Raw genomic sequence first — 15,840 nt, forward strand, 5'->3', positions numbered from 1 at the left:
AAGGACTGTTAGGTGTACATGTCCAACTGGCAGGTGTCATCTGACCTTGACCTCATTTTCATGGTTCAGTGGTTATAGTTCATTTTTTGTTTTTTGGTCTGTTTTTCTTATACTATATGCAATAGGTCTACTATATTTGATGCATGGAAAGATTGTAAGGTGTAAATGTCTAGCTGTTAGGTGTCAACTGACCTTGACCTCATTTTCATGGTTCAGTGGTCAAAGTTAAGTTTTTGAGTTTTGGACTTTTTTTCTTAAACTATAAGCAATAGGTCAACTATATTTGTTGTATTGAAGAATTGTTAGCTGTACATGGTTCATCTGACCTTGACCTCATTTTCATGGTTCATTGGTCAATGTTTTGTTTTCTTCTTGGTTAATGTTAAGTTTATGTAACAGTTGTAATAAAGCTTTATATTTAGGACTATCAACATAATATCAATGATTAGAAAAGAAGGCGAGACATTTCAGTGTGTGCATTCTGGTTTTTTTTTTAAAGAGAATTATAAAGAAATTGATATGAATGAGGAATTTTACTTGACAAAGAATCTATATATTATATCCAAACATAAATTATGATATGGTAACATACAATATCTGGTACATGTTTGAATAACAATAATCTTTTAAATTCTAGACCAACACTAGGAATTGAATATATTTTTTTTAATTTATGTTAACAGGGTACCAGTGCCTTACAAGGGAGACTATCAAAATATTCGACAAAATCCACAATGGCAGAAAATGGCAGATAAAATTCAAGATCATCATATTATATTCTCTCACTTAGTGAAGAAAATCCATAGGGCTAATGGAAAGGTTTGTAAAATGTTTATTAAAGCACTTCACAGTTCAGTGAGGGAACTTGTGGCATATTTATCTTATGGGTTGTTGCCGTTGTATGACAATTTTGATACACAATGCATTTTGGTTGATGATAATTTCAATATAAGATTATTAATGGATATGTTAGAGTTATATTGTTAGTAAATGCTGCTTGTTTATACTGCAAACCAATATTTTTTTGCACCATGTACTTTAAAAATCTAACCAATGATGTAACATTTTTTTACATTTTTGGGTATAACCAATGCAAATCCCTAAATTCTTCAGTTTCTGAAATTGTGCTGTGGTTGGGGTTTCAGCAATAGAGATTCAAATTTTTTTGTCATATTTAATATATACAACAACTTGAAAATGAGGATTTCTTTTGAGATTATTCTCTGAAAGTGTTAGAGACTTTCTGTCATCCTCTTCTAATGTGAAGAGGATTAAATAATTTGTTGAATGGAATAAAAGACAAGTTTATATGATAAAGATTGACACTATCCATAAAGATGCATTACAAAACCAATAAATTTTGAATATATTGTCATAAACTGGAATACCGTTTGTTTGTTTACAGCTTGTAGACCAGTTACTAGTAATGACAACAAGATTTATGCATTTCCTTGATCACAGAACCATGATGATAAAATACATGATACCTCTCTCAGAAGTACAAAGAATCTCAGTCAGCCCCTTCAAGGATTGTGTCATAGCTATTCATATACAGAAGGTGACTATCTATATTCTTATCTTTTTTCAACAACAATATTGGCAAAATACATGTTCGACATTTATTTCATTTATAATTATTAATTTAATTTTGAAATACAAATGTATAATCATCAGCAATAGATTAAAAGAATAACAGGAATTACCCAAAATATTGAACAGTACAGCAGACAACAAACAAACCTTATCCTGTGAAAAAAGAGGTATAGACGAGGAGATATAAATTTATAATCTCAGTTGATGATAAAAATGACCAACAAACATGACAATCGCTTTTACCAAAAACAAAGAAGAAAATATGGCATATGAAAACTCATAAAACTCTACTTGTGCAAAGCCTTTTGTGGAAATATTGTTTTTAATGATCCTGCTTTTAAGTAATTTTGCATGATCACAGCTATTTAATTATTACACTAAAATTAGATAGATTAAAAAATATTAAGGAAAAAGGTTGAGAAAAATCCATTTAGGTCAAATGGCTATTCATTTTTTATAAAGATTTGTTCATTCAGAATGATAAAATTGAGAATGGAAAATTTGTTGATACATATTTTTATCTGTTTTATTTTTGATGTACTATGCATAATTTACATTCCTATTTATGCCTGTCACATATAGTAAATGTGCTTTTTGTTTCCAGCAACAGAATGGAGACTTGTGGAGTAAGAAAGGAGACTATGTATTTTTGTGTGATCATTTGATAGAACTTGTAGCAAAGTCATATTTAGCCATTGAAAATTCATCATCAAAACCACCAGAAGTTCAGATACAGAATTCGTAAGTACAAAGAACAGGGGTTATATTCCATAAGTGGTTGGATTCATCATTTGTATTGGTATTATGTACTTCACTGTTTGCACCAGTAAAAGTCTGTCAGAATTAACTAACAAGTAATATCTATTTTATTCAAGCAAATTAAGAAATTTGTTAATACTTTTTAAAGTTTTGTAAAGTTAAAAAAACGGAACTAAGAATATATACATGTTCATCACATAACTTTGAAACCAAGACTGTCTATGAAAGGGATATATCAGTAGCAACCTGAAAATAAAAAGTATCCAAAACATAATCATCTGAAGGTCAGGATATGACATGCTTTTCATAAAAAAAATCAATCAGCCGAGACCAGTTGTAAAGCTGTAAAAACCAAAGATATGAATATAAAGACTATCTGTTATAGGTTAATATATGAATGGAAAGGTTAGAAACATTTCTGCTAGTATGCACACAACCTTTGAAGTGGTAGTAATATGAATCTCTTTCCTTATCCAAAACTTTTATATATACAAGTTTGGTGAGAGCTGGAAAAAAAACAAATTTCTGCTTTAAATTTTACCTATTTTCTTTCAATTTGTAAATGTTTAAACATGTGTAAAAAGTGTTGAAAACAATAGTGATTTTTATTTACAGAATCCCTGCATTGTTTGGGGGATCAGAAGTAGAGATCACATTTACAGAAGGAATGAAAGATCTGCCATCAGGGACAGTTAAAGCAGCCAGGAAAAAACATAATCTTACAATTATGGTGCAGTGATCATTGTCATGTTATAACAAGTAGGTACACAGGGGACGAATCATTATCATTGAAACCTAAGTGTGCAGTCTTCATTGAAGTACACTAACCCATACATTTTATCATACTCTATCAGTAAGACGAGATATAATTTATTGACAGCTCTGAAAATATTTCTATGGAAAGTTCAGCAGAATTTCAAGACGAGAGAGCTGACAAACTGTGCAAGGCAATATTGTTTAATATTTATACTAACTTTTTTCTTTATATAATATTGTTTGAAAAAATAATATTATAAAAATTGCTCACTTTTTTCATTCTCATTCAACAGCTATTTTTTCAAATGTTTTATTAGAATATTTCATATGTTTTATTTTTGTACTTTTCAATTTCCAAAGTTTATTTATTTTTCATTCATTTTTACTTAATTACAGTAAATAATTAACTGAAATAAGAATTTCCTCTCTTATATTTGTTAATATACATTCTTAATGACTAACAGTCAGTCCCAAAGAGATCCTTTGAAGATAGTTCCCTCAATCAGTCCAGTATATATTAAGACTTACACCTTATAGTTAGATACACATGCATGTTATCCCTAATCTTATTTTATATTAATAGACAATCCTTTTATTGGGCAGCATCGGAAAAAGCCTTTCAGGGAAATACCTCATACCTAGATTATTTTTATTTTTAGTGCACTGAAAAAAAGTCATAAATCTTGGGTTTTGCTCATTGTTAAAGGCCATATGGTATCCTATAGTTTCTAGCATTGCTGTCCTTTGTTCTCTGGTAAATAGTCGTTTCATTGGCAATCATAACACATCTCCATATTTATGTACTTATTATATATATTTTACTCTAGAGAGATTTCAATTTTAATATTATTTATGTTAAATCTGTGTGATAAAGATTGTTCACCTAATATTTCAACAATTACTTTTAGTTTCAAGATTAATTGAGTATTGAATTATCTCCCCTTTATATACATTACTTCTTGAAGATGGTTGCTTATGGTGAATTGTGGGAAATTTTGAACCAATTTGTTGTCTTTCTTTTTGCATATTTGCCTTACATTTTTCAGGGTTATTTATTATGCAAACATTGCACAGAAAAGTGCCTGAGCACTTTGTAAGTTTTGCTATTTTAGATATGAAAGTAACCACAAATACAGTTATACAAGCAAACTATCTGTACACAGTTTTGAAAAATGTTTTATGCATTTTCTTTTTGTTATTGTTTTTTTTCCCGCAGATTTCTAAAATTAAATCATAAGCTGGTTATATAGTGATACCATTTTTAAGAAAGGAACCATCTCAATGTCATGTACTACATTTGTTGCATCTAGTGTTTCTTGTTGTTAAAACGAAATTTCATGCAGTATTTGCATCAAACAAATTTTCACCTTTGAACTTTATCAAAATGTGATGTTTGTTCATTGTAACATGGTCATCCAGTCTGTAATTGAAAAATAGACTTTTTTTACTCAAAATGAAAAGAATATCAAAAATTTCTGAGATATGAAATGTTCCTGATTTTGTATTAATATTTTTTTTATATGATTAACAATTCCTGACAACCTTCTTCTATTTAAGATATTTATATGTGTTTTATTATATGTTGTTAAGATCAAGTGTTCACCAAAGATTTTATATCCTCATGTTATCAATGTAGTTGTAATATTTTTAATATTTTATATTTTGCTTTAAAATCATATACGTGTATGTTATAGCTGTTAATGTTGTGTTAAATGTTATATTGTATGTGTTTAGAATTTATCTTGTCTTTCATATATATACAGTGATTTTTTAAAACTATTTTGCAATGCGTATGGGAACAGGTGTCACATAAAAATTAATAAATGTCAATAATTTTATGACAGCTTTTTCATTTGATGAAATACTTGCACGTCAAAAACTAAATCTTATCATATAATTTCTTATCCATCATACAATACGTAGAAAATAGATATTTGATTCATAACTAATTTTTGTAGTGTGAATTATGAATTAAGTATATCGAGATATTATACCTGTGTATTAATCATCTCAGTTATTGACAGACATTTCACATCAAATCAGAAGTTTCCATGATTATTTGTATATTTATATTTTTATATATGGAAGCATTTTGTGTATGCTTCGTGATATTATTTTAATCAAAATTGGTGATTTTATTCATTCTTGACCAATTACTTAGTTTGACTTATTTTATTCTTTGATTACTGACCATTTTATAAACTTGTGTTTAAATGGTAACAGGAAGAAAATTTGATTATTTTTCTATGTCTTGGTTTTTTTTATTCAGTAAAACAAAATTTATTTTAAAAGTACAGTTTTAATGTAGACAGTTTTGTGAAAATTATGTTAGACTTAAAATTTAAAATGTAGTGTAGTTAGTTTTTGTCTCTAGTCTTAAGCTAGTCATGTATTTGTACTCTTAATCGGAGTGTTTGATGTACAAAAGATACCCTTGTACATAACAGGAACTCCAAACCAAACTGAATTGTTTTTAGGATAAATATTTACTAGATTGAGTTATAGACATATTTTACATAGTATAAGTATGATCTAGCTGACTTGAGTGCCTTAATATTCCATAATCAGAAAATAATCCTCATTCTTATACAAATAAGTCATCCTCACAAAATATTAATTGCCTGAGATCTTTATTACTGACTTGTTAGAGAATTTAGATGAAAACAAAAGTGAGCATAAAGGTTTCACTGGAAGTTAAGAATGATCATGTTTCAATGAAATAAAGATTTGATAAATATTTGCACTCTCTCCTTAATTTTCATATACTTAAAAAGCAGTTAACAACTTGTTTTTAGTCATTGAGTTATGGATTGAACTTGCAAACTCTTAATTGGAGGCTTACATGCTTGTTCAAGACAAGTCAGGCAATTTCAAATCAAAAAGAATCCATTTTCATTTTTTATACAATTTTGTATCTTGAGTTTCTGAATACAAAGTATACTTTTGTACATTAGACAACTTTAATGTGATAATCAGAATGGGGCTTCTTTGTTTGTTAGATATTATATTAACTCCTAACAATGTGGTAGCCTTAATGTTACGGCCTCTAAGGCTCTATCCAAAATATAGTTTTGGAAGGGTCTTGACTTTAGGCCCAATCAGTACAGAGATTCGAAACTTACACAAATAATTTTAACTTGGGAGAATATTACTACTAAATATGATACCTGTTAGTATCTCAAGGTCTTGCTGGTCAGGAATTAGTCTGAAAATTGTTAAAATTGACATTGTTTTGCACTAGATGGCTAATTTTAGGGAAGCAAAACAATTCAGAATGGTGAGAGTTTTAAAGTGTGAAGCTCATTTTTTTCCCTTAGAAATCCATTTATATATTTTTTTTTTTTTTTTTTAATAATTTACTCTTGACACAATATTTATAAATAAAACACTTGTGTATTTACAAAAGCGTATTATTTCTGAAATAGAATTTCAACAGTCTGTTTCTTTGAAACAAATCATAAATCAATCACAAAAACTTGCAGTAAACTTTTTCTTTATAAAATGAATGTTTTATCTCTCATCTGGCTTCCTCCACAAATAAAAACTGGCTGCCACATTGAAGTAGATAATGCTGAAATCAATATTCTTATTTTTAGGTATATATGTCAAATATGGCCTTTTTGAAGTTGGATGTTTTATAATATGCATTGACTGATTACCAATAAATTAAATTAAGCAAATATTTTCGAATAAAAATTTATCAGTAAAGACATCAGATTTGTCATTTAAGAACTACATGTATGTGACATAAATCTCTAAAATTGAGTAATTGCAGGTATGTCTAGTGATAACTTACAGGTACATTGTAGGTTAAATTTAACACAAATACCAATTTTACTAAAACCATCAATGACTCCATAGAAGAGTCATTGTCCTTTAATAATCATTTTTTATAAACCTTTGAAGTTTTTGACTATTATATTGAAAGGAAGAATGAAAAGAGAGAAACTGTAAATAATTTTTTTCTCGATAAAAACATTTAATGAATAAATATCAAAATGCTATATTTTTGCCAGATAAGCTCTTTGGCGCTTTAATTTGCATCACATAAGCCAAATGTAACTGTTGTAACCATACTGAACCAAGCATTTGCTTTATTTACAATGTTGTGCATCTAGCTATATTTAACATTATTAGTATTTATAGGTTGTTGTATATTTCTTTAAAAAGCTTTTAAATGTTGTTATCATAATCTATAACATGTTGTTGTTGTTGTTATAAGAATTTTGTATTATAAGATTGTTATACTTCCAAAAATACAGTTCCAGAAACCTTTGTTATTGCAATCGAAGTTGAACTTCAATCAGGATGCTCATATTTTTTAACATTTCTTTTCTCGACACAAGTTGTACTTTCTATGAATAGGACATTCTGTGAAGACAAAAACAATACTGATTATAAGTTACATTAAGTACTTAGTCTTTAAAAACAACACTAATTTTCATCTACAGGTTGTTTTTGCCTTACTTAAATGATAGGGATATATGCTCTCATCTAATTGTTTATATATAATTATTTTTTAATAAACTTTGTCTCAATCTGAATCTGTTAACATTATCAAACCTTAGTTTTAGTTGGGACCATTGTAGCTCTGTGTATCATTATCAATTACATTACCATTTTATAAGCTTTGTCTGAGTAAATCTGTTTTACTAAAAAATGCAACACATTTAATTTTTACACATTAAAAATTGTTCTTTGTTAAAAAGTTACATGTTATCATGTGGATTTTTCAAGTTCTGAACTATAAATTAAAGCTTTAAGTTGACAAAAAAATAACACATGAAATTGTATTAAAAATTGCAATAATTTGTTCAGGAACTTTTGACTTTCTTCAGTAAATTACAAGATATTTCTAGAGTGGTCAGTGAGCTGATGATCTTTTCTTTAATTAAGGACATAGTAATGTTATGTATAAAGTGCTTGTTACATCATTTATTGTATTTGTTGTGATATATGGAATGCTTTTTAAATAGGTTATTATACATGGATATTAAAGTTTGATACAAAACAAGAAATTTGTCTTTATAATTAAATCACATGAATATGGAAGTGACAGAAGGAAAAGGAGTCAAAAGGCATTTAAGAAGGTACAGATGTACATATGGTTGTCAAACACTCAATTAAAATTCTGAAAGCTTTTAGCAAAACTGTGGTAAGTGATATCATGTACTCTGGAAGGGTAAGCATTTCTTGTTTTGTACGAGATACCAGTTATATTGCACAGTAGTCCATGGTGAGAGTCAAAATAATTTTTAAAAAGTAAAGCGTAAAAAGAAATATCTGCTTCAAATGCTACAAATGTGACACATAAAATGATCACCTGCGAACTAGTTTATTATTGAGAGTGAACAGTTCATATAACAGTTATTTTGGCCATCATTGACATAACAATAATATTAACACAAGTAATCAGATAAGAGGTCAATATTTGGCCATCATTGACACAACAACCATAACAACATAAGGTATCTGCCTAGAGGTCAATATTTGGATAAGACGTCAATATTTGGCCATCATTGACACAACAACCATATCAACTATAGTGATCAGCCTAGAGGTCAATATAGAGCCACCAATGACACAACCATAACAAAACTAGTGATAAGTCTAGAAGTCAACATTTGGCCATCGTTGACACAACAACTATAACATTATAAGTGTTCAGATAAGAGGTCAATATATGGCCATCATTGACACAACAACCATATCAACACAAGTGATCAGTCTAAAGGTTAATATTTTGCCATCAACGATATAACAACCATAACAACACCAGTCATCAGTCTAGAGGTCAATATTTGACCACCTTTCACATAACCATAACAACACCAGTCATCAGTCTAGAGGTCAATATTTGACCACCTTTCACATAACCATAACAACACCAGTCATCAGTCTAGAGGTCAATATTTGGTCATCAATGAGGCAACAACCATAACAACATAAGTGTTCAGTCTAGAGGTCAATATTTGGCCACCTTTCACACAACCATAACAACATAAGTGTTCAGCCTAGAGGTCAATATTTGACCACCTTTCACACAACCATAACAACACTAGTCATCAGTCTAAAGGTCAATATTTGACCACCTTTCACACAACCATAACAACATAAGTATTCAGTCTAGAGGTCAATATTTGACCACCTTTCACACAACCATAACAACACTAGTCATCAGTCTAGAGGTCAATATTTGGCCACCATTGACACAACCATAACAAAACTAGTGATAAGTCTAGAAGTCAACATTTGGCCATCGTTGACACAACAACTATGACATTATAAGTGTTCAGATAAGAGGTCAATATATGGCCATCATTGACACAACAACCATATCAACACAAGTGATCAGTCTAAAGGTTAATATTTTGCCATCAACGATACAACAACCATAACAACATAAGTGTTCAGTCTAGAGGTCAATATTTGACCACCTTTCACATAACCATAACAACACCAGTCATCAGTCTAAAGGTCAATATTTGGCCACCATTGACACAACAACCATAACAACACTAGTCATCAGTCTAGAGGTCAATATTTGGCCACCATTGACACAACAACCATAACAACACTAGTCATCAGTCTAGAGGTCAATATTTGGCCGCCATTGACACAACAACCATAACAACATAAGTAATCAGTCTAAAGGTCAATATTTGACCACCTTTCACACAACCATAACAACATAAGTGTTCAGTCTAGAGGTCAATATTTGGCCACCATTGACACAACAACCATAACAACACTAGTCATCAGTCTAAAGGTCAATATTTGGCCACCTTTCACACAACCATAACAACATAAGTGTTCAGTCTAAAGGTCAATATTTGACCACCTTTCACACAACCATAACAACATAAGTGTTCAGTCTAGAGGTCAATATTTGGCCACCATTGACACAACCATAACAACACAAGGTCAATATTTGGCCACCTTTCACACAACCATAACAACATAAGTGTTCAGTCTAAAGGTCAATATTTGACCACCTTTCACACAACCATAACAACATAAGTGTTCAGTCTAGAGGTCAATATTTGGCCACCATTGACACAACCATAACAACACTAGTCATCAGTCTAGAGGTCAATATTTGGCCACCATTGACACAACCATAACAAAACTAGTCATCAGTCTAAAAGTCAATATTTGGCCACCATTGACACAACCATAACAACACTAGTCATCAGTCTAAAGGTCAATATTTGACCACCTTTCACACAACCATAACAACACTAGTCATCAGTCTAAAGGTCAATATTTGGCCACCTTTCACACAACCATAACAACATAAGTGTTCAGTCTAGAGGTCAATATTTGGCCACCTTTCACACAACCATAACAACACCAGTCATCAGTCTAAAGGTCAATATTTGACCACCTTTCACACAACCATAACAACATAAGTGTTCAGTCTAAAGGTCAATATTTGGCCACCTTTCACACAACCATAACAACATAAGTGTTCAGTCTAGAGGTCAATATTTGACCACCTTTCACACAACCATAACAACATAAGTGTTCAGTCTAGAGGTCAATATTTGACCACCTTTCACACAACCATAACAACATAAGTAATCAGTCTAAAGGTCAATATTTTACCACCTTTCACAACAACCATAACAACATAAGTGTTCAGTCTAGAGGTCAATATTTGACCACCTTTCACACAACCATAACAACACTAGTCATCAGTCTAAAGGTCAATATTTGACCACCTTTCACACAACCATAACAACATAAGTGTTCAGTCTAGAGGTCAATATTTGACCACCTTTCACACAACCATAACAACATAAGTGTTCAGTCTAAAGGTCAATATTTGACCACCTTTCACACAACCATAACAACATAAGTGTTCAGTCTAGAGGTCAATATTTGACCACCTTTCACACAACCATAACAACATAAGTGTTCAGTCTAAAGGTCAATATTTGACCACCATTGACACAACCATAACAACATAAGTGTTCAGTCTAGAGGTCAATATTTGACCACCTTTCACACAACCATAACAACATAAGTGTTCAGTCTAGAGGTCAATATTTGACCACCTTTCACACAACCATAACAACATAAGTGTTCAGTCTAGAGGTCAATATTTGACCACCTTTCACACAACCATAACAACATAAGTGTTCAGTCTAGAGGTCAATATTTGACCACCTTTCACACAACCATAACAACATAAGTGTTCAGTCTAGAGGTCAATATTTGACCACCTTTCACACAACCATAACAACATAAGTGTTCAGTCTAGAGGTCAATATTTGACCACCTTTCACACAACCATAACAACATAAGTAATCAGTCTAAAGGTCAATATTTGACCACCTTTCACACAACCATAACAACATAAGTGTTCAGTCTAGAGGTCAATATTTGACCACCTTTCACACAACCATAACAACATAAGTAATCAGTCTAAAGGTCAATATTTGACCACCTTTCACACAACCATAACAACACTAGTCATCAGTCTAGAGGTCAATATTTGGTCATCAATGAGGCAAAGACCATTACAACATAAGTGTCCAGTCTAGGTCATTAGTTGGTCATCAATGATGGAAATACAATAAAACCATAACACCTAACACATGCTGTATTTTCTAAACTAATTAAAGAACCTTAGTGAGCGCATTCACATATCCCACATCCCCACATTGTCACTGGACAAATAAAATAACTGTAAGAAACAAGAATGTGTCCTCAGTACACGAATGCCCCACTCGCACTATCATTTTCTATGTTAAGTGGACCGTGAAATTGGGGTAAAATCTCTAATTTGGCATTAAAATTAGAAAGATCATATCATAGGGAACATGTGTACCAAGTTTGAAGTCGATTGGACTTCAACTTCATCAAAAACTACCTTGACCAAAAACTTTAACCTGAAGCGGGACAGACGGACGAACGAACGGACGCACAGACCAGAAAACATAATGCCCCTCTACTATCGTAGGTGGGGCATAAAAACATGTAATCATAATTTCCTGTTGATATGCACATCTACATAGTATGTCCTTATGTAAATCTAAAAGGTTTTATGAAATTCTGTTGTGATGTTTCAGAGGACTTAAAGAGGACAAACTGTTGCAGACGTATGTTGAGGCAAATAAGTTAAAAGGGGTGTAACTCCTAGAAAAAAACCTGAATCAGAATTTCCTGTCGATATGCATATCAGCATACTATGTCCTTATTATCTACAAAGTTTCATGAAACTCTGTAGTGTGGTTTCAGAGAAGTTGTGATGACTGTCCTGTTACTCCAGGAAAAAAAATTGTGAATCATAATTTCCTGTAGATATGCACATCTACTTAGTATGTTCTCATTATCTAAAACTATTTCATGAAATTCTGTTGTGTGGTTTGAGAGGAGTTGCAATGACAAGAACAGGACTGACAGACTGACGGACAGACAGATGAACAGACAGATGGACAGACAGACAGGTCAAAAACATTATACCCTCCTTGTTGCGTGGAGTATAATAAAATTGAGAATGGAAATAGGGATTGTGACAAAGAGACAACAACCTGATCACAGAGCAGAAAACACCTGAAGGCCACAAATGAGTCTTCAACATGTTGAGAAAAATCACACACCAAGGGGCAGGCTTCAGCTGGCCCCTAAACTAAAATGTGTACTAGTTCAGTGAAAATAGAACTCATACTTAACTTCAAATAAAATTGAGAATGGAAATAGGGAATGTGCCAAAGAGACAACAAACCGACCATAGAAAAAAACAACAGCAGAAGGTCACTAACAGGTCTTCAATGTAGCGAGAAATTCCCGCACACAACATATAAATGAACTAAAATTAAAAATTATACAAGACAGGCTCCTGACTTAGGACACCAGTCGGGTTAATCATGTTTTGTGAGATCTCAACACTACACCTATACCTCTAGTCAATGTAAAAATAATCAAGCAAACAGCAATACGCACAGAAAAACTCACTTTAAAAGAAGTCCCATGTCAGAATGGGAAACAAAAGTCTAATAAAATTGTTACTACAAGGGTGAATGTCATACTCTTCTATATTTGTCCACTCGCAAGAACATTCCAAATGTCCTGTAAGGTTAATTTTGTATGGCATTTTGTTTTTTAGGTTTGTGTATGACATTTTCTTTATGCAAGACTATGATAAATGTATGTGAAGTAAATTACAGTAAAACTTTCCATAATGAATTAAGCCTTTTTCAACTGATTTTTATAGTTCGTTTTAATGTTGTACTGTTACACCACTGTCCCATGTTAGGGGGGAAGGTTGGAATCCAGCTAACATGTTTAACCCTGCCACATTCTGTATGTATCAATGTGCCTGTCCCAAGTCAGGAGCCTGTTATTCAGTGGTTGTCGTTTGTTGATGTGATTCATATTTGTTTTTTTGTTCATTTTTTGTACATAAATTAGGCTGTTAGTTTTCTCATATGAATTGTTTAACATTTGTCATTTCGGGGTCCTTTATAGCTGACTGTGCGTATGGGCTTTGCTATTGTACAATTACCTATATTTGTTAAATTCTGTGTCATTTGGTCTCCTGTGGAGAGTTGTCTCATTGGCAATCATACCACATCTTCTTTTTTTATGCATATAACAAGTAAACAAAAAAGTTAAAACTTTGCAATCAAAACTTCCAGTCATAAAGAACATCTTTTAAGCATGGCTGTTTATCATCATGGAAGGTTTTTTGAAGAAAAAAGATGTAAAATATGAAAACTGAACATATTTTATTGAAGACAAACATTAACAAAACCATTTCCTTGCGTGAGTATAAAAGATATGTAAAATTGATTATATATCAAAATATCAACATATTTTACAAATATAATGTTGTATTCAACCTTTCCCAAATAACTATAAAGTGTAGCTTTATATAAGCATTAACACATTACCTATGCTTCTAAATAGTGTAAAAGTTATTAAATGTGTGTTTACAAACTAGCAGATCCAAGTAGGTAGGTTATCTAGTAATCTGTGGTAGGACATCCAGGAAAGAAAGAGCAACATAAAAAGTAAAATCAATTTTAAATTTTTTTATTTTTTGGTTAATTTACGGAGTACCAGGATGTCCTACCACAGAGTTGGTAACCTGTCAAAAAGCTATGTAATCTGGGGTCGAATGTTTGCAATATTATAATAGTCTTTTAATTCAAGAAAAAAAGGAATGACATAAAAAAAAACTTTACTTTATTCAATCTGACACAGACTACAAACAAATACACATTACTTGACTTGCCTTTAAATAAATTTCAGGATATAAAGTTTTTATCTTTTTAACTATAAATATTTACAAAATTTGTGTTTTCTTTGTTAGTAATCTATAATGAATATGAATAATTAGTTTTCTGAGATTAAACCAATGATTTTTGTGCTCTATGACATTATGTTTAAAACAAATCAGTAATACTTTAATGTACAAGCAGTTATCATACAATATTACATCATTAATACTTTTTTAAGAGCAAAATTCTGTCCATCATCTAATCATCACTGCAAAGATTACTTAAATCAACATGATTTTTTTTGCAAATGGTCAATTTTGTCATTAATGTTAGTATAACAGTAAGTAGGTATGGAAAACTGTAAGCTGTTGAAATTCCACATCAAATTTAAAAGAATATCGTCTAGATAATCTTAGTTTCACAGTTATTTTTTCAGTAGCAGTTGTAAACATCTTTTTAAAAGTGAAACATTTTCTTAAACAATTTTTATGGTAAAGCACAGCAAATATTTTATAAAATACATAAAAAAACTTATTCTAAGAAAAAATATCATTTAAAATCACATGCATTTTACATACAAAACAAACAGTAGAAACAAAACAAGTCAATCAACATTCTTAATCACAAGAACAGTTTGTACCAGTAATAAATCAAATAGATATATAATTGCAATATAATATGTATAAATAGATAGATATCACAGACATACATGTCCTTTTCCCCTGAATGCCGTCTTTAAATGTTCCTATTTCCTAAAATAGAAAATAATAAAACAATTAACACATATATTCAATTTTATAGAATTTTACTTCAAATAATGTTTGGTCTGAAAAGATCTTATAATCTATTTCAATAACAGAATTGCAATAAACTGATATATAAGTTCGATGTGTGATACTAGGGATTCATTATTATTCGTGTGATACCAATTTTCGTGGGTAAAGGGGAACTACTAATTTTAATTTTTAATGGAGTACAAAATTGCTTTAGGTTTGCATGCATATTTGGCAAAACAACTAAATTTAGTATACATGAAAATACAATTGTTCCTCAATCCAGGAAAATTGATATCAATAAAAACAAATGAACCCACAGTAGTAAAAGACTCTGAGGAGTAGGTATCATTAATAGTGATGTCTATGCATTACATCTAGTTCTTCTTCTGGAATTTAACCATAATTTGGCATAACATTTTTTAATTTCATATCATAATGTACATGCATGTTTACTAAGTTTCTAAGCTAATGTGACCACAATGTCCTTGTTAACTACCTGAAATGAAGACTTAAACCTGATGCAGGACAGACAATTAGATAGACTTAATAGAGGAGGAGTCCTAGACAGTGGCCTTAAAGGATTTACATACCTCCACATAACAGTGAAAAACATACATTCTATTCCAAAAATATACTATGGGAAAACTAGAGCAAAACAAAAATGGTTTTCTAATTTTTTTAATATTAAAGTCAAATAATTCAGAAAAAGACTTGTCTCAACTAGA

General features: G+C 31.0%; 2 protein-coding genes across 11 annotated transcripts in view; one reads left to right on the plus strand and one right to left on the minus strand.

The window, feature by feature from the left end:
• LOC139512761 (unconventional myosin-Ia-like) overlaps window positions 1-8,126 on the plus strand; it is a 68,257-nt gene extending 60,131 nt beyond the window's left edge. For all 10 annotated transcript variants that reach the window (XM_071300634.1, XM_071300642.1, XM_071300643.1 and 7 more), the window contains 4 exons: window positions 684-819; window positions 1,406-1,558; window positions 2,198-2,334; window positions 2,968-8,126. In XM_071300634.1, coding sequence (XP_071156735.1) covers window positions 684-819; window positions 1,406-1,558; window positions 2,198-2,334; window positions 2,968-3,091 — 550 coding nt within the window. In that variant the 3' untranslated portion in view covers window positions 3,092-8,126. The remainder of the gene's footprint in view (window positions 1-683; window positions 820-1,405; window positions 1,559-2,197; window positions 2,335-2,967) is intronic.
• Window positions 8,127-13,825: 5,699 nt separating this feature from the next.
• Window positions 13,826-15,840, minus strand: part of LOC139512765 (chitin synthase chs-2-like) — a 93,816-nt gene continuing 91,801 nt past the window's right edge. The window contains exon 35 of the mRNA XM_071300652.1: window positions 13,826-15,091. The gene's annotated coding sequence lies outside the window, so the exon portion shown is untranslated. The remainder of the gene's footprint in view (window positions 15,092-15,840) is intronic.

Source organism: Mytilus edulis, chromosome 2 (genome assembly GCF_963676685.1).
Source record: "Mytilus edulis chromosome 2, xbMytEdul2.2, whole genome shotgun sequence".
NCBI classification, from domain to species: Eukaryota; Metazoa; Mollusca; class Bivalvia; order Mytilida; family Mytilidae; genus Mytilus; species Mytilus edulis.